The sequence below is a fragment of the Vigna angularis genome, chromosome 3, assembly GCF_016808095.1.
Source record: "Vigna angularis cultivar LongXiaoDou No.4 chromosome 3, ASM1680809v1, whole genome shotgun sequence".
Lineage (NCBI taxonomy): Eukaryota > Viridiplantae > Streptophyta > Magnoliopsida > Fabales > Fabaceae > Vigna > Vigna angularis.
The window spans coordinates 28621248-28642159 of record NC_068972.1 but is presented as its reverse complement, the minus strand read 5'-3'; the positions used below and the strand labels follow the sequence as shown (position 1 = coordinate 28642159).

The window sequence follows — 20912 nt, the reverse complement described above, 5'->3', positions numbered from 1 at the left end:
GCATGTGCTCTTCCAGCTAAATGACTAAATGAATTAAAGGAGCTATTCTAGAAGAAATTGAATTCCCTTTGCAGGACGTGTTAGCGTGCACACTCTTCCAGCTTGAAAAGAAAGAAAATAAAAATGGAGAGCTCCATTGGAATCAAAATCAACAATTCATTTCTATAATCGTATAGCATTCACATTTTTCCCTTCAACAATAAAACGTTCCAGCAAAATAAAAGACTAAGTAAGTGCACCGCGCCCTCCAACAAGGAAATGAAAATAAGAACTCAACCGTAACCCTCCATTTTGTTGTCCGCTACTTCCTAAAGTGAAAGACGATCCCTCCAACCGAGAGCTGCTCTTCCTTCCAATGTGCGTAGCCCTTTAAAATAAGGGTGAATGACCCCCAATGTAACAGCGGTCCCTAGTGCTTCCCGAAAACTCAAAAATATAAGTGCCCTTGTGCCAAGCTGGACCGTGGCCTCTTCAAATGCCAAGTGTGGACCTGCATGCTCATGGGCCACCGCATGCTGTCCGTGCTTGCTGCTGCTCCAACCTGCTTCTCCATGCTCATGGGCCTCCGTGTCAACACTTCTTGCTGGACATGCAGCTCCTTCACGCGTGATGCCTCCTGGACGCTGCTGGATGCACCGCTGTTGTGGATGCGTGAAGCCCAACGTGCAAAATTAATTCCCAAGCTGTGCAGTGCTTTGCTGCCTTCCTTCCGTGATCTCTCTCTATTGCTCCATGTCACCCCTTGCCTTCAGCCAGCTGGACCTCATATGCACAAGGGCACCTCTTCAAGTTGGACCGAGAGCTGTGTTGCTGGACTTCACGTAGACCAGCCCACTTTTCTCCTCCCATCCAGCGTGCTTCAGCCTGCTACCAGTGTTCTCAAAATAAAATCAGCACATTATTTTTCAAGCGTTAATTAAAACTTGGAGTTATCCATTCTAGCCCATCTCCGTGTGTACCCCCAAACATGAAATCCACACCTCCTTTCTCATTTTAGCTTAAGATATAAATGTGGCATTTCTCTTTAAGTCTCAAAATATTATCCAACAATTTCCCTACAATTAATAATGCAAATAATTAGCTTCAGATAATTCAAATTAATTAAAATAAGAATTTCTGGTCAAATTAAGCACAATTAGTAAAAATGGGAAAATACTGGACATTCAAGCACAATTCCCCGATTAAATCTAGCACAATAAGTTAAGTGAAATCAAGAAAATATTGACTCATCACACAAAAACACATTTTTCACCCCTTGGGGGCATATTTGGGGATGCGGGAGTCTCCTCTTCCCTTTCTAGGGTTTTTCTATCTCTTTCATTCTTTCATTCCATTATTTATCTAGTTTCTCCATGATAATGGAGAGCTAAACCTTATTTGTTGTTGGGAAAGATGTAACCTCTTAAACTCTGATGTATTGAATTGATTCTTGATTATATATGCTTTACTTCATTAATTGTTAGGGTTTTTCCTCTTTACTCTATGCATGATTTGTTTAACTCATTCAATTGCATGATCATTGATTTTGTGAATATGGACACATACGGGGAAATCTAGAACTGGGGAAATTCTCCCAGAAGCAATATTACCTAAACATAGGAATAGGAGGATCGGTTGCCTTTAAACTTATGTGCGAATGTAATGCATGATTAATTGCTAGGGAGACAACACATTGTGAATTAGTGATTAAGATTAGGCTTTCTTCACCGAGACATCGGGTTTAAGGTAAATTAGAAAGTGGCATTAACGTTAATGAAGAAAGATGAATTCATATATGCATGAGAGTAAATTAGGTGGAATCTAAACCCAACAACAATATCATCAACTTCATCCATTCATTGTTGTGTTTAGCCTCAATTGATCAAATTACATTCATGTTTATTTTATTGCATTTCCATCCAAAAACCCCAAACATTGTTCTTTAGAGTCTTAATTAGTTGAGTAATCACATAATTGTTTAGTGTCGTGAGTCTCTTGGAAACGATACTTGGTCTTACCATTTATTATTACTTGATACGATTCGGTACACTTGCCGAGGTCTTAACAAGTTTTTGATTTCGTTTTCAGGGATTAAAAATTTGTTTATCAAGTTTTTGGTGCCGTTGTCGGGGACTCGTGGTATAACTATTCTATTTGTGTGATTCTTAACCAATTAGACTTTTTATCTCTTTATTTTATATCTTTTTATCTTTTTATCTTTTTATTTTTATTTTTTTTATCTTTTTATCTTTTTATTTTTTTTATCTTTTTATCTTTTTATTTTTTTTATCTTTCCATCTTTTTATCTTTCCATCTTTTTATCTTTTCATCTTTTCATCTTTTTATCTTTCTATCTTTTCATCTTTTTATCTTTCTATCTTTTCATCTTTTTATCTTTCTATCTTTTCATATTTTTATTTTTTTTTCTTTTCATCTTTTTATTTTTTATCTTTTCATCTTTTTATCTTTGTATCTTTTTACTTTTTTATTTATTTATTTTTTATCTTTCTATCTTTCTATCTTTTTATCTTTTTATCTTTCTATCTCTTCATTTTTTTCTTTTTATTTTTTTATCTGTTTGTGCTAATTGGGTGCTCTAGTGCAGTGTTCTTTAGTGTTTGTAAGATAAAATTCGAAAATCTGTACTAGGAGCACAAGATCATCAAGAGAAAAAGCACAACATCTATTGATGGATGCTAGGTGATAGAGTATCTATTGAAGGATACTATGCTATCAGACACTTACTGATGAGTGTTGATGAAAAGGATTTGCATCTACTGATGGATGCTAGGTGATTGAGTATCTACTGAAGGATACTATGTTATAAGACACTTACTAATGAGTGTTGATGAAAAAGATTTGCATCTACTGATGGATGTTAGTGGAAGAGTATCTACTGAAGGATATTATGTTTGTATACACCTAGTGATGGGTGTTGGTCATAAAGATATGCGTCTACTAAAGGATACTAAAGGATTTTGGGTCAGGCTCGTGACGTTAAGCAAGCGCTACCTGGGAGGCACCCCAGTTTTCTAAACTTGTCTTTTTATTTTTGTGAACTTTAATTTGCTTCTGTTTCTAGAATAGGTTATGATTTACTTGGCTTAAAATTTAATCTGTGATGCAATGGTTTGATGATGATGTTATATTTGTGACAAGTGTTGCTTTATGATGCTAATTATATTGATTGATGTTGACATGATGCATGATGCTAATAACACAGGTGGTTGCTCATAATATTGTGAAACAGATGCATGATGACTTGTGATTGTGATTATGATACTGAGCAAGATGTTTATCAAATTATGGAACTGAGTTAACCTATGAGAGATTAGGCTCCAGAGTTTTTGATTGATTGAGTGCTATTGCTTTGGAAGCATGATTGATTTTGCCTAATTTTCTATGATTGAACCACTTGCTTACATGTTACAAATGATCAAGGCCATGTTTTTCTTCTCCCTTAGAGCCAATGTTTATAGGTGAACCCAATAAAGATCAATGTTTTCTCTAACCTTTGCACCTTGAGCCTAAATTTGAAAAGTGGAAAAACCCTTTTTGAAATCCTTACCTTGAGTTAAGTAGAGTATGTTTTGTGGTAATGGAGAATGGTTCAAGTTTGGGGTGATGAGAAACCGGAAAGAACTTTGTGAAATTTATCAAAGAGCATTGAGCAAAAGCAAAAAGCAAAAGAAAAAGAAAAGAGAAGAAAAGAAAGAAAAGAAAAGGTTGAGCTCAATGAAAGGAAAGTTGGGAATAAGTTGAAGATTTGGTTTCTTACATAAAAGGATAAAGAGAGATGATTGTAAATGTGAATAAATGAATTATGCACTCTCTTAACTCAAGGAATTTTGTTGTCTAGAGAAACCAATTTTCTTCTTAGCCCAGCCTCAATACAAGCCTTGTAAAGTCCTTGTGATGATAACTTCCTTAGGAATGTGTTTGATATGTGGTTAAATGAAAGGCAAAGTTGATTCATGTGACATTGTATGGTAGAGTGTAAGAGTGTCATCTCACTATACACCTTTGAGTTTGAGTGAAACACTTTTGAGTGTTTGAGTGAAACACTTTTGAGTGCTTGAGTGAAACACTTTTAAGTGCTTGAGTGAAACACTTTTGAGTGCTTGAGTAAAACATTATCTTTGGTGAGGAATAGTTCCATGCACTCTATGATAACATTCTTGCTTGGTTGTTGATTATTCATGAGGTTTCCATCTGTTGTGTATTTCTTGATTATGTGAGCACCATAGTTGAAGCTTAATTGGCTAAAGCATCATTATATCTTGACTAATCTTTCTATGATGAGCATTCATGAGTGATTTACTTGTCCTAAGATTAAAATGCTTTTTAGTGTGCTAGACCATTGTAGTATCATATTATTTTATTTAAGCCAGGTTTTGTTTTGCTTGAGGACAAGCAAAGTTTCAAGTTTGGGGTTGTGATAACGGTTGAAAAACCGTTATTTTTATACTTAATTTTGATATTAAAACCACCCTTTTTGACTTAGAAGTTTGCTTGAACTCATGTTTTTGCATTAGTTTTGTGAATAAGAGAGTTGAAGGTGAATTTAATGGTTTTGTGTTAGATTCCCTTGATTTTGTAGGCTATTGGAATGATTTAAAAAAAGAGTTAAAGTACCGAATGGTTGGAATGCAGAAAAGTCAACCAGAATGCAAAAACGTCAACCATAGTGTAGAAAAGTCAACTAGAATGTAGAAAAGTCAACCAGTCAACCAGAGTGCAGAAAAGTCAACCATAGTGTAGAAAAAGTTATGCGGAGCGCCAGTGCCGCACTTACCGCTGAGCGCCAAAAGTGCCGCTGAGCGCCGACGACGTGGACTTGGACCTGTTTTCTGTTATTATTTATGGGCTTGGACCTATTTTCTGTTGTTTTTATGTTCTATTTAAGGACTTGCACGTCCTAGGGTTAGTATCTTTTGATGGCTTGAGCACAGAAACACATTTTTCACCCCTTGGGGGCATATTTGGGGATGCGGGAGTCTCCTCTTCTCTTTCTAGGGTTTTTCTATCTCTTCCATTCTTTCATTCCATTGTTCATCTAGTTTCACCATAATAATGGAGAGCTAAACCTTATTTGTTGTTGGGAAAGATGTAACCTCTTAAACTCTCATGTATTGAATTGATTCTTGATTATATAATTGTTTAGTGTCGTGAGTCTCTTGGGAAACGATACTTGGTCTTACCATTTATTATTACTTGATACGATTCGGTACACTTGCCGAGGTCTTAACAAGTTTTTGACTCTGTTTTCGGGGATTAAAAATTTGTTTATCAAAGTCAAAAAGGGTTCATTTGATATTAAAATTTACTCTCAAATAACGGTGAAATGAACCGTTATCATAGTGAAAATGAGAAATTGGAGTTGAGGGCTCAATTGGCTTGTTGGGACAATTTGGGTAAGTCAAATGTGACTTTTTTGAGTCATCAAAATGGTCAAAAATATGTTCAAAGTGGTAGATTGTGATTTGGGTCCCTAAGTTGATAAATTTCATGTTCTAGAGTAGGAATTGATCCATAAGCACTTTAGATTGATGTAAGGAAGGTTTAGAATCACTTAGTCCAGTATAATTAGGTATATAACACAATCTAGGAGTGTTAGAAGTTGGAAAAAATAGATAGCATTGGTAATTGGGGTCTGAGTTGAATAATTCTGCAGATTTTCGTTCTGCAGATTATGCAACTCGCTGAGCGAATAGATTCGCACAGCGAGTCGCCCTAGCGAGATGCTCTCTACCAAGGCATTCACACAGTGAATTGGTGTGCTGTGCGAATGGTTTGAGAGGTTTGTTCTTTGTCTGATGATCCACATGGCGAATCAAGGCGCTATGCGCCTGGTTGGGGTCTAGGACTACTACCATTTTTATTCGAATAACAAATAGGTGTGCTCTGTGAGGGTTTGTGGAGTTTGAGCCACTTCTTAGGGCTCTCGCATAGCAAATTGGGGCGCTATGCGAGGGGTTAGGGTCTGATAATATTAAGAGTTTATTCGCACAGCGAATTTAATCGATGTGCGAATGGTTATAGGGGTGGGTCTCTGTTTGAGGATTCGCACATCGAGTTGGGTCGCTGTGCGAGAAACCTCTGGATTCGCTTTGTGAATGTGTGCGCTGTGCGAATGGTCCAGGTTATTGTTCACCTGTTTCTTTCTTGTATTGATTGAACCTGAATGAATTGTAATACATTGTAAAGCTTGTCCGATGTATGAAATATGGTATATGATTTAGTATGATTATGAGTCATGTTCCAAGTAAAAGTATGTGAATCAAAGCGAGGAATGTAAGCTTTAGTGTAGAATCTCTTGGTAAGATTCCAGGGTGTTTAGAATGAATGCAAAAGCTCAGTCTTGGGGGTTATCCTTAAACTCCAATGGTCTTTCATTCTCAAGTAGAGAGGATTGAACCATATCGTGAGGAGTAGCAGGAGGTCTTAGTCTTGAGGGCTTCCTGTATGCCTCAAGGCCCAAAACAGACTAACCTCGTGAGTGTGGTAGGGTGAAACCCATTGGTAATGGCTTTGCAAAGTAGTAGAGGCCACCATGAGTGCATGACCTGTCATAGCTCAACAATCATTCTATGTTCGGACAAGTCAAGTCTAGAACATAACATGCTAGGATGTTTTATTTAGTTACTTTGCTTGATTTATGTTGTGTATGTTTTGTGCTATTAAACTGTATGTTTTATTGTATATCTAGCTTAGCCTTCTGCTTGTGATTGTATTTTGTATGTGTGGTGTTTTCTTTTGCATTGATCATCTGATGGATGTGAGCAGAGGGAGATGAGGTGCCTCTGGAGCAAGCTTTAGAGGGCGAGGATGTTGTTGTTTAGTTTATTTAGGTTGTTTATTTTGGTGTATAGTGTTGGAATACTCTTTTGTATATAAAGTTTTAAATTATACGGTTATTTTGGATGACCGTAAAGTTTATACTTTATATCACAGTCTATAACTGTTTTATTTTATTATTTCTGTGACTACTATGATATGGTTTATTATTAGATTTTGGGATATTACATTTATTATCTTTATGAGTGTTATTCCTTGGATTCATACATTGTTTCTTTTATAGCCAAAAGTAGAAACTAAATATACTTGGAGTTATTAGTCTTAGAAAAGATTAAGAAGGATAATTATGAGTAATCCGTGTACTCATTTAATAATCATTACTTGAGTACTAAATATCTCTTAAAATGTGTTTTAAACAATTGTCACGGATAACTTAGTTTGAGTTAACCATTGTAAAGTTATTTTGACCTTGTTTTTCTATTAAATAGTTTAGTGTTTTACCCGCCTTTTAGAGTATTTGTTTCTTCAACACATATCATGTGGATTGTGTTCTTTAATTTAGATTGGATTTCCTTTCTTTTATAAAATTATTTAGCATTCAATCAATAAATTTTAATTTATCCTTACACTTTTTTTTTTCAAAAACAATTAAAAATGGTTTAGTGTAATTTAGAATAATTCAAACAATTGTTTAGCTTTAAAGATTTCAAAAGAATTCAGTGCATATAAAAATATTTAGAATAATTCAAACAATAGTTTAGCTTTAAAGATTTCAAAAGAATTCAGTGCATATAAAAATATTTATTTAAACCATAAAAACAATTTGATTCAATTCAAATGAAATATATGAAGTTTGAAACAAAATTTATAGTTAGGTTCAACCCAAAAATTATTTTTTCCAATCCTACTTTTCATATATGTAATGTGTAGTACAAAATAAAATTGAAGTTCAATCCAACCTATTTTTAATCAATTCAAACTAGTGAGTCAGCGCAATATTGGGGAAATAAATTAAAATAATTCAAACTTCAAGTCAATTTTTATTCAAAAGCAAAAACCTCACAATAAAAAGAAACACAACATTTACAATTTGGCAATTTCAATTGACTTTTGAAGAGCTTGAAGAAGGCTCCTCATAATTCTAGGCTCACCAGGTGGTACCTTATCCTTTAAGGGACCTTTTCTAATGGCACGAAACATTGGAGCAGAATTTTGATTCGGTGGAGAAACCAAACAATCAATATACACAAGAACTTCAGTTTTGCCATCCTCAATACTGATAAAACCCAACCTAGCTCCACCGGCTATTTTATCCACCTGTATATTAAACATGAGGACTATTAAATACTAAGTTTAATAGCTTATTTTGTCCCTAGTTACAGTGAATTGTGTCAATTAAGTTTCTTTTTTTAAAAAAGTGTCAATTGTATTTCTACTTAGTAAAATTTGCTTCAATTAAGTCTCTTCCGTTAAATACTTACAAACGGTGTTAATTTTTTTTTTTCTCTCTTCTACTTTTCTGTGCAAAGTTGTTTGTCAGTACTTTTTCCTCTGCACAATTGAATAAAGTGATACAAAATATCATATATTATATATAGGTTGGTGAATTATTTCATTACTTCAGCCTTTGAAAAGTATCAATTCATTTACGTAAAAAAAATTACTTTTTCTTCATCATTTAGCATCTGAATATTGAAAAAAATTAATAATCACCAAATGATTGTTTTATAGCCAAGGTCTTTGGTGCTTTATTTTTCATTTATTATATTTTTTATCTATTTCACTCTTGTTATATTACTTATTTTATTGTATATTTTTTATTTTTATCCCACTAAAAGCTATTAACCATTCTAAAATTCTTCTTCCCACATACATACACATATCATCCATTTATGTTTTATTTTCTTTCTTTCTCGTTCTCTATCAATTAACGTAGAAACCCGTGAATAAGAAAAAATATCTTTTTCTTTCTTTATTAAAATTTACGAAGCGCACTGGAAGTAGAAAAAAAAACCATGTATGAACCTTTCTATTTTCTAACCTTCACCTTCCCTCTTCAACTTCTGTAATCAAGGAAAATCTGCAACCTCTTTCTCATCTATTCCTATATTCAGTGAGACACACCCTTTCTCAACCACAACAAAAAATGCAAGAGAAACAAGAAGAGAATAATAATGCAATCCAAACACATAGATTGCATGCGGGATGGAAGTGTCGGGTGATGGGTTCATATGGGTGGTGCCGGAGAAGAAGGGAAAGGAGGAGAGTGAGGAAGAGAAGGAGAAGTGGATGCCTGAGGGGTTTGAAGAGAGCAATGCAGAGAAGTGGATGGTTATCAGGGGGCAAGAATATTACATGAATTTTGTATTCTGTATATAAGTTGTATATACAATAATAATACGATTGGAGGTTCATATACATCATCACTCATACAAGTACTTCATATGTCTTTATTCTGATTTCTTACATAAACTAAGAATCTACTCACAAGGACTGAATTGAGTATAATTTGGTGTATAGAGATTAGTTTGGAAACACTTAAGTGTAAGGAACCAAAAAAAAGGTTTAATCAAAGCATTGTAGAGTAGGATAATAACCAGCTAAAAAGGATAATAAATTATATGTTGATATTATTAGAACGTAAAGATTGAAGAGAAGAGTAGATTAAAATAAGTAGGAAAAATGATATTGATAAGTGAAATAGAAGATGAGGTTAAATCCAGTTTAGGGGTTAAATACAAAGTTAGTGAGTACAAACACAAGGGGACTTCAAACAACGTGTCTTCCTGTTTCTTCGACCCATTCCAATGAACCAAAAGCCATTTCATAGGGTTTAAAAAATTTTCACCCTAGGTTTTAAAATGTGAAAGTGAAATAATAAAATATGGTTCTGCATGAGAAGAAAAGAAATAGGGAGTCGAAAGAAAAAAAAAACAAGATTAGATTTTTAAATTTAAAATGTGTTTAAAAAGTAGAAAAAACTGTTGTGTTCAGAGGAATTCAGAGGAGAGAGAAAGAAAAAGCTAACGCCGTTTGTGCAGTTTAACGGGAGGGACAATATTAATGAAAAATTTCTTAAGTGAGAATTAATTTCACACACTTTTAAAATAAGTGACTGAATTGACATTATTCAACAAAACTGGAGACAAAATAGGTTATTAAACCTAAATACTACTATAGCAGTTGAACAACTTATCATAATCACTCAAAAAAACACAAAAAAAATGTAACAATCTAGATATTACTGTTTACAAGCTGGGACAACCAAATTAAAAAATAGGGTAGTAACTAACATTATTCGTGTGAAGAAAGTAATTACAATCTTAAATTTTTCCAAAATATTTTTAGCTACCAATATCATTCCACAATTTTACTGTGAAGAAAAAATCATTTGAATGAGAAACTAAAATTTTGAAATTTAACAAACATGATTAAATAAAATATAAAAATACTAAATAATATAAACATAAAAATTAAATTATAATAATTATAAAACGTCTAAACACTGAAAATCCGAGAACACATAAATACTTAATGTCACAAAGAAAAACCGAAATATATGTGTGTGCACACAGAAATACTCTTGTTCTAAAATTTTTATGTTTAGCAAGTGTGTGGAAATTTATTTAAAACGAGAATTTATCTTTGACAACAGTTTTATGAAGAAATTATGATTTTAAAATAGGCTAATAATAAAATACATAAAAAAAAAGCATAATATACCTTGAGAGGCACAGGAAGAGGCAAATTGGCTCCTTGGCAAAGGCTATTTGCCCACTGTCAGACACAACCACAAGTCAATAATAAAAAAAAAAAACATGAAACAAACTATACCCAATTTCAATAATAACTCGATTAAGTGACTAATGTGATGCTTCACTAATATTCATTTGAATTAATTAAAAGTTTAAATTATCTCTTACTAAAAATATAAGACTAATTCATTATGCCCAAAATTGCATCAGACTAGTTTATATCCTTTTATGTTGTAAAAAACTTTAAATTCATCTATAAAATCATTTCCTCATATTACGTGACATACTTATAAATATAAATCTATCCCTATATCTATATATATATATATATATATATATATATATATATATATATATATATATATATATATATATATATATATATATACTAAAAAAAATTTAAGAAAAGTTCAATTTTAATAATTTTCTATTGATATTCACTTTTAAACACAAAGTTATAAAACTCCGTATAACAATGTCACATTAAAATAAGATTAAGTCGATGTATCATATATTTTAAATATCATTGGGAATGTTTGATTGATAGTGTTTTGAAAATTTAAAGCAACTATATATAATGACATTTGATTAAAAATTGTTGTTAAAACCAACATACATACTATTCAAATTCAATCATTATAACACATTCAGGTATATTTGAATGCACATATTTAGTTTGATATTTTTAATTAAATATATTTCATTTCGTATACCTGAACACTAATGCAAAATGTCCTAAAAACCAACATATGTTATCAAAACTTTATAGAATATAAGAAATTTGATTAATATTTATGTATTAATCAACTATAAAAAAAATGAGTTTTCTTTATTGAGATAATGTCATACCTTTAATGTTAAAAGTAAGATTGACATATATTGAGTCAATATATCATTTATATAAACATAATGTCAATGACAATTATGAAACATACATGTGAATCAAGATTGAATTAGTTCAATATACATAAATGATGAGTACAATAAGATGAACAAACATTTATAACATTTGCGTAATCTAATATTTGTAGTAAAGTTGTTACAATAAAATTGAGGAGTCCTTGAATTGATTATTTGAATGGAGGAAGACAACATGTTAACGAAGCAAGGGAGCACCTTCTATGTGATGGTTTTTGTAAAGTTGTACAACTTCGACAAGACATAGTGAATGCCAAATGTATGCTAAACTCAAGATTAGGTTGATTCCACTATGGATGACAAGGTGGAGAAATATTGACAAGAGGAAATGATTCAAGATGTTGGAGCCAAATTTGTACTGAATTTCATAATCATAATCGAGTAGTTTAACAAGAAAATGTTGTTGTTTAGGGGTCTGAATAATTTGAGTCAATAACTCCTTCAAGCTCCTCTGATCAGTCTGAATGATAAAGAAATGACTCAATAAATATTGGCACCACTGTTTTACAGAACTTGTAATGGCATGAAGCTCACAAACATAAGCAGAGGATTTGGATCAACGAGGTCAGGACACTTTACTGAAATAGGAAATCGGATGATTGTCTTGAGCCAAGACCGCACCCATCATGGATCCAAAGGTATTAGTTTGCACATAAATAATGTCTTAGAGAAATCAGGCAATGAAAAAACAGTAGTATTAAATGCATGTTGAGCTGTGGAAGACCATGCGAAATTCCCCTTCTTGAGAAGTCTGTCAAGGGTTGATGTTGTATAATCACATACGAACTTTCAACAAAACCTTGTTAATCCCAAGAATCCACACAGTCCCTTAATGCAAGAGGGAATTGGCCACTGTACCATAGCTTGGATTTGTGCAGGGTCTAGAGACACACCTTCATCAATTACAATGTGCCCTAAATAGATGATTTGTGATTGGAAAAAAGAACACTTATGAGGTTGCAAGTAGAACTGATTGCATTCAAGTATCTCAAATACCTTATGAAGATGTGACAAATGTTGAGCAAAATCAGTAATGAAGACCAAGATATCGTAAAAAAACAATAACGGTCTTACGTAACAAGGGCCTGAAGATGTCATTCATAGTAGATTGGAATGTTGCTGAAGCGTTGCACAAGCCGAAGGGCATTACACAATACTCATAATGACCATCATTTGTTCGGAAGGTCATTTTGTGAGCATCAGAGGTTTTGAGGAGAATTTGATGGAACCCGGAGATGAGATCCAGTTTCGAAAAACAACGTGCAGACCCCAACACATTCAACAACTCGTTGACAGTGGGAAGTGGAAATCGGTCCTTGACGGTGATGCCATTCAAGGTGCGATAATCCACGCACATACGCCACGAGTCATCCTTCTTTTTCAAGAGGAGAAGGGGGAAAGAGAACGAACTTGAACTTGGTTGTATCCACCTTGATGCAAGAATTTTGGAAACCTACTTCTCTGTTTCTAGTTTCTGAGATTGTGGATATTTGTAAGGTTTGACATTGACTGGATGAGAATTAGGGAAGAGAGGAATGGCGTGATCAGTTCCACGTGATGGGGGTAGAGATGTTGGCTCTAAAAATAAGGAGGAGAATGAAGTGAGTAATTGTTGCACCTTGGGATCAGAATGTGAAAGAGGAGAGCCTTGTGTAGAAGCTAGCTGAACCACTAAGGATACAAATTGGTCGTAGGATCAGAACGGGTAACCCATTTGAATTTATGTAAGGAAATGGAAGTTGGTTGTTTCCAAAATCGCCCTGAGTTCAATGATAGATTGATTAAAAACAAATTTCATAGTGAATGCTTGGTAATCCATCAATATGGGCCCTAATTGCTTTAACCATTGGGCCTAAGGACTACATCAGATCCCCCCATATCCAGCACATACGAATCTAACTAAAAGGAATTCCCCTGAATTAACAACTCCACCGTAGAACATACCTTAGTATAAGCAAACTCTTCTCCAGTCACAGTCACAATCAGTACTTTGACAGGTGTGGTGAGTGATTGGGCCAGGCCCAAACGAATTGCCACTTCCTTCTGAATGAAATTATGGGTGCTACCCCCATCCACCAACACATGGATCTAGTTTTGGCCAGCATGACCATTGAGCCGAAGTGTTTCTAGGGCCATAGCTCTAGACAAAGCATATAAATTGATTTAGGTCGGTAACCATTCTCGGGTTAGGATCCAAATTTGTTGGATCTGAGGCCGCCGATCCACCGGTGGAGTCTTCCTCTTCAACGATGAGAAGGAGGAAGTGAGCTAGACATCGATGAGAGCGTGAGTATTTTTGATCACAATTAAAGAAAAACCCCTTCTCGTGACGACGGTCCGTCATCTCTGCCTCCGTCAATTGACAATATCGAGTTTTCGGAGATGGAGAAGGCAAAATGGGAGGGAGAGATTTCGATGGTGATTGCTAAGTAGAAGTGGGAACAATGCGTGTAGGAGATGAATAGGGCCATGATGAGATTGGTTTAATGCACTGAACCCGAGAAAGATCCCATAATTTCTCTTCTTGCAACCATGCCAAACCCACCGCTAATGACAACGTTTGTGATTGTTGAGCCACCACCACATGACGAATTTCTGACTTGAGACCGAAGAGGAAGCAACTCAATAGGGAAGGCGGTGACAACCCAGTCACACGATTTGTAGTGGCCTCAAAATCATTAAGGTAAGCAGAAACATAAGAGCTTTGAGAAAGCTTAAAAAGCATACCCCTTGGGTCTTCAAAGGCGGTGGGAACAAATCTGACTTCTAGAGCTTGCAACAAATAAGTCTAGGAAAGAATTTGGTTGTTACGGTACATTCATTGAAATCATGCTAAAGTCGCCCCATCAAGGTAAAAGGATGCAATAGTGATACGTTCCTCTTCAGGTGTGTTATGGTAGTGAAAGAATTAGGTGATCTTTAAAATCTATCCAATAGGATCAGTACCATCAAAGCGGGGGACATCCAACTTCAGGAGGAAATGATGTTGTAAAGGTGGGTTGTCATTGGAATGGAATGGTGGAGGGGATGAAGGAGGAGTGAGGGGTTTGGATTCCAAGTGAGAAAAACGAGTGTGCATATCGATCATTTGGTTGGAAAAAAGTGACATTTGTAAGATCATTTCATCAATCTTATCGAAAAGATTTTTGTATGTTATGGAAAAGAAAACAATGAGAACACCAAAATGTTAACAAAAAGATAAAGGGCCCTGAATTCGAGGTCAAATCACCTCCCAATAAAAGACAATAGAAGGGAATGAAATGCTTTCTTTCTACCTTTCCCCAATGCACAGTATAACAAATAAAACAATGACTCTGAAGATTCTCCTAGAATAGGTGACATGCAGGCTAAATATCACAATAACAAAAAATCGTAACTAACTTCTATAACATCAGACACCAAAATAAATAATAAAATGAGATATACTAATGATGAATGAAATAGACCATCCACTTAGTATCTTCACAAACTTTTTGGGCCGAGCACCATCATCCAAAGGACATTGCGTAAAACTCGTTTTTTTTTTTATTGAGTATCATCTCACCTCACCCAACAAACCTATACCCCTGCACTCGAAGAACCTTTTCACTTCCACTTGTCCATCCAAAGGTCACTCTCATAATAATCTCATCACCGAATGGCAACTACAGCCAACAAATCACGCCAACAACTATTCTTTTAACCCAAGCGATTACCACCCACTCAAGACCAATCCTCCAACGAAATCCCCAAAACACTCGCACCATATACACTCGTTTCAATAGATTCACTCCACTTACACATAATACGAAAGAATTCTGCACATCCCACCTTCTTTTTCCACCAAATAAACCACTTCCACGTATATGCTCAAGTCAGTCCACTGATCCCATAATTAATACCCACCTCCCACCCAATTGCATGTATCTCAATTTGCACCTCAACCAAGCCAACAACCCACATAACCCCCCAAATTGTTTCCTCTTCCAAAGTTAGCTATTCAATCCCACATACACTCCAAAACAAAAATTTCATCCAATCCTCTAATACAATCCAAACCCACCATTTTAACATCCAACTCCCATTTTCTCATTACTACCCCACCTTTTATCCCAATCAACTACGCCCCAACTCAAACCTTGAGGAAAAGGTTCTCTTCCCACCCCCTGCATTGATAACAACACCTCATCATCAAGTACAATAAATTTAAGAATTGTATTTTAAGTGTTAACTGGTTTATATGACAGTTATTTATGTTAGACGTCTTTAGTATACGCAAAGCCTCATGAAAGAAACAAGTTTGTAAATAAAAGACAGAAAAGAAAGTTTTTTTTTTTGTTTACATAGTTTTTTCTATTTGTTTATCACAAAAGGTTCACAAACCAAAATCAAAACACTAGAAAAATATCTCCTTCCAACACTTTCCACTCTGTAATTTCTACGTCTAACTTTTATTTTCCTTTTCCGGTTTTCACAACGCTGTGGATATAAAGTCAGCAAAAACTTCGTATTAGGAATGATAAAAAAATGTGTTTGGATATTTCTAAGCATAAAATCCGTACTATAGATTTAACATATTAAATATATATATATATATATACTTAATTAATTTTATTTATTTATTTTAATAGTTAAGTTATCAAAGTAAATTTATTCGAGAGAAAAACATTATAAATTAAATATTTGTGGTGCAATTTACCTAAATTCATCTTTTAGAAAGAATGATTTTATTTTTACTAATATTTTGTGAAGTATTTTATTTAAATAATGTTTTCAAAAGAAATTTTAATTTAAGTTCTTATTTGAAATAATAATTTTTAAATAATCTTACTTGAAAAAATCATCGATATATAATTCTTAAGGTCCCTGATCTGAGATTAGCGGACTAATGGTGAAATGAAATTAATGAATATATTGCTTAGTTATTACTGTTTTCACCAAAGAAAATTAATTTAGATATGTTATATTACAATAAATGCAATTAGCAATTGGTCATAATTAATATCAAAATTTCTAAGAAATTTTATAAAATAATATAGAAGTATTTAATGTGTATTATATTTTATAGATTCAAATTAAAGAAGCTTAAGTTGTTTGGTTACCTGAAAGAGCAAGGAATCGAATCTCTGAAGGTCGGTGTCCAACGGTAGCTTCACAGTGCCTAGAGTGATTCCGTCGTCGGTGGGGCCGTCATTCCTGGCAGAGGCTTTGGGTAACAACAACGGCGTCGCCCCGAGACGAATGAGATTGCGAAGCTTCGAAAAGGAATCGCTGTTGTGGTGAATAGGTAGGAGAGAAGCGGAAGAGAGCGGAACGTGGAAATGAAATCCACTCACCCTTAGGTGCACACTCATCCTTATACTACCACATGCCATCATCGTGAGGCCTCTTTCTCACAGTTCACGCTAAAATGAAATCCGCAGATAGCTAGTTTGTGTGGTGCTGGAGGATAATGCTCCCCAATATTCATTTTCACCTCAAGTTTCAGTCACCACATTTTAAAAAATAAAGCAAATAAGAATATTTTAGTTTTGGTTTAATACGTATTTTGGTACGGTCTCTTTAGAGTTGTTCTTTTTTTTTTCAAAAATTCACTAACATCCTATTTTTAGTAAAAACGATGCACGTTAATCATTTTTGCTTACCGCGTTAAAAAAACTAATGAAAAAACTGCCTCCCTGACCAAAAAGTTGATTAGTTGGATACTCATTATTGACGTGGCATTGTGACGTTATTATATGTGTTAAAACAAATATAGTTTAAAATGACGTGGAATATGTAAAAGATACGGTTAAAATAAAATTAGGATTAACTTAAGTGAAATTACATTGGGTAAAATCAACCCGCGAATTGGGGGTGATTTAGGGTTCAACAATCAAATTCAACAATCCAGATTTTGATTCCTAGTGAAATTGCGTTTGTGGTGTAATTGCGTTCGTGGTTCGTTCAAGAGCGTGGTTTGTTCAACAGCGCTGGTGAGGTTAGTGTTCTTACTTATGTTGTTGGTGTTCTTCTTGATAGGGTTATTATATGCTTTCATTGATGATGTTTGTCGTCTTTAATGGGTGGAATCTGTATTTGTTTTCTAATGGGTGGAATGGGTTAAAATATTATTATATTTGTCGCGTATTGGGGGCTTATGAAAAAAGTAGTCGCGTTGGGTGTTGATATTGGTCCCATGGATATTAATTTAAGTTAATTGAGTGGTCCCCCTTTCCATTTGCAGGGTAGGGATTGGGATGTCTAACGATAGGTTTGAGGTAGTGGTCCACCACGGTGGAACCTTGATAAAGGAAGTGCCCCTTAAGTATATAGGTGGGGAGATATCTTATTGGGACATTGACCCCGATACATGGAGTTATTTTGGAGTAGTAGGTTCACTTAAATATTTGGGTTACATTGAAGTAGAAGAGTTATATTACAATATTCAACATGTTTTACATAAGCTATATGACGATAAAGGAGCTATGAACATGATGAATGTGGCAAATTATTTGGGGAAAGTCCACTTGTATGTTGTGATATTTGGATGTAGTGATATTATGTTATTATATCTGTTAGTATGTTCTGCCAAGTATCCTTAATATGTATGACATCCATATATGTTAGGGAGCACCTTGCACAATGTTTTAGGAAAAGGGGGACTACATTTAACATTTTTAAACCATAGGGGGGACTAAAACGAACTTTATTGCAAGAATGACAACGGTTGAATTTACCGTTATTTGATACTTAATTTTGATACTAAAAACACCCTTTTTGACTTAGAAAATAGCTTGGAATCATAGTTTTGATGAATAAGAGAGTTGAAGGTGAATTTAATGCTTTTGTGCTAGATTTCCTTGTTTTTAACAGGAATTGAGATGATTTGGAAGAAGAGTTGAAGTTGTAAGGAGTTGGAACTTAGGAAGAACTGGAAAAGCATCAGAAAGGAGGATCGCAGCAACGCTGAGCGCCACTTTAGGGGCCCTCAACGCCAGAGTACATTGTCTCACGCTTGGCTGCCCTTTTTCTGGAGCCCTCAGCGCAGATGCCCCTGGCTCACGCCTGGGCGCCCTTTTTAGGGGCGCTAAGTGCCACTTCCTCGAGTCGCACCATGCCTGCTTGCCTTCTGTGCTGACCCTGAGCGCCAGTTTTGACCCGTACGCTGCCTTGGCGCCCTAAGTAGGGTGCTGAGCGCCAGTTTCGTGGGCTTGGACTTATTTTCTGTTCTATTTAAGGACTTGGACATCCTAGGGATGGTATCTTTGGACGGAATAGGCACAGAAACACACTTTTTGATCCCTCGAAGGCGGATTTGGATGCGGAAGCTCCTATCTTCAATTTCTAGGGTTTTATCTTTCATTCTTTTTCCATTATTCATCTAGTTTCACCATGTCAATGGTGAACTAAACTCTATTTTTTGTTGGGGAATGATGTAAACTTTTGTAAACTCTCATATATTGAATTGATTCTTGATTTTATATGTTCTTTCATTAATTGTTAGGGTAATTCTTCTTCGCTTATTGCTTGCTTTATTTAACTCATTCAATAGCATGATGTATGATTTGCATGAGTACCGGAAGGTATCTTACAATTCAGGTTCTGGAGAATTATTCCCAAAAGCAGTATTTCTCAAGAATGGGGATATGAGTTCTGGTTGTCTTAAGCTTCTAATCTTCAGAATTAATTATTAGGAATGCTAGGAATCGTATGAACTAATAATTAACGATAGACTTTCTTCGTCGAGGAATCGGGTTTTAAGTATTTTAGAGAGTGACATTGACGTTAATGAAGAAGTAGAATTCGTATATACATGAGAGTAAACTAGGTGAAATCTAAGCCCAACAACATATTCATCCCATAATATCAAATCCATTCATCTTTGCACTTTTGTCCAATCGATCAAATTCCATACATATTTACTTTTCAGTATTTGCATTCTAAACCAAAATAGTTTGTTTTCAAGTCTTATTTAATCAAGAAATCAGATAAATGTTTAGGCCGTGAGTCTCTAGGGAAACGATACTTAGTCTTACCATGTTTATTACTTTATACGATTTGATACACTTGCCGGAGTCTTAATAAAGAACCCAAATTGTTCAGTCATATTACAATAGCATTTGATATTACATGAACAAAACATGAAGCTAAACACCTAAGCCATTACATCAACAAAACATACATTGCACATTGCCCACCTAACATCAACCTAAACACAGCCACAATGTCATAATGTTCAGCACAATAAGAACAAACACAACTCCAATTGAGAACTTTATCCTTGTCTGCAACTGTAAGACCTTAGAAAATTAACTCTGCAAAAAAAAAAAAAAACCCTCTGTCAAATCATAATTAATGCACCACGTCACTTGCACAGTGCCATTAAAAACCCACTCTGCACTCCATGCATGAGCACCACTTGTCACAATAGAAGCTTCTGAATTCAGTAGTGGGGATACAGGTGTCGTCAGGGGAGACGCCGTCCGTTTGGACGTGGGTTGAACAAAACTGATTTTCTGAAAAACCCTCCCACTCTCCTGCACGCACCCTTCTTCTTCCTCAGAATCAGACTTTTCATTTTCTCCACCTTCTCTCTAGAAAACCTCCATCTTCTCTCTACTGTAAATCACCACCCTCTTCTCCGATCAACTTTCAGAAACCGTAGGAGCGTTCGCTGAGCTGTGAGCTACAAGTTGGACCGAACAGTTTCAAAAGCTGAAACTGGTAAGTTCTCCCTTAGTAGTTCGTTTTTAGGGTTCTTGAAAAACTAAATTTTGGCTACATGAAAGGGTGTAAGCTAAAGTTTTCCGTATTTTCTTTCGGTTAGATTTAGTTGAAGAACTTAAGAGAGGCGTTGACGGTAGAAAGCCATAGTTGGATGAGTCAAGATCACACTCTTAGTACATTCACTACTGGTCCAGGTAAGGGAAGCTTATTTGATTTAATTGATACTGTATGTTGTATGAACGTATGATATTGACTGAATGTATGAGATAAATGCTGATTGATTATGTATGAACGAGCGCTGTGGTAATGAATGAATATGGTATGCGTTGATTGATATGTATGCTGATGGTTGATAAGTATGAATGAATAATGTGAATCATATAAAGTTTGTAAATTGATATTGGGATGAAATTATAAAGTATGAAATGATATGTTGAAACTTGAGATTTGAAATAGATGAAAATCTGAAATATGAAATCCCCATTATGATAATATACGTTCGTCATCGTACGGTCTTATACCGTTCGGTTTCTTTTTGGTAAATTGCTTAAAAAGGAATTCTTTCATTTGGAAAGAATTCTGATCGAGAACGAACGTCCCGTGAAATACGTTGTGTGAGCGTTCGGCTCAGACTAGTGGTAACCGTATATTTAAAATTTAGTAATAATACATTATACCCTTATACTTTAAAATTAGTAACGCTCGGTCTTATACCTAGCGTTCGTCTTAAGCAGCGCTCGGTCTTATACCATGCGTTCATCATGAGTAGCGCTC

At 34.8% G+C, this 20912-nt stretch overlaps 1 protein-coding gene across 1 annotated transcript; it reads right to left on the bottom strand.

Annotated features, from left to right (window-relative positions):
* Window positions 1-7784: 7784 nt before the first annotated feature.
* LOC108319334 (uncharacterized) lies at window positions 7785-16905 on the bottom strand. The gene is made up of 3 exons (XM_017550439.2): window positions 16532-16905; window positions 10501-10554; window positions 7785-8094 (listed from the first exon to the last, which is right to left on the bottom strand). Exons 1-3 carry the CDS (start codon window positions 16805-16807, stop codon window positions 7861-7863), a joined length of 564 nt encoding a protein of 187 aa, XP_017405928.1. The 5' UTR covers window positions 16808-16905; the 3' UTR covers window positions 7785-7860.
* Between the last annotated feature and the right edge of the window lie 4007 nt (window positions 16906-20912).

Bases quoted from the DNA above. Each gene is read 5' to 3' on its own strand.
- LOC108319334 (XM_017550439.2), bottom strand. From the start codon at position 16,807: ATGATGGCATGTGGTAGTATAAGGATGAGTGTGCACCTAAGGGTGAGT. The intron at 10,555-16,531 runs GTAACCAAACAA...TGTGTCTGACAG, and splicing joins TCGATTCCTTGCTCTTTCAG to TGGGCAAATAGCCTTTGCCA. The intron at 8,095-10,500 runs GTATATTATGCT...TTTAATATACAG, and splicing joins CTCTTCCTGTGCCTCTCAAG to GTGGATAAAATAGCCGGTGG.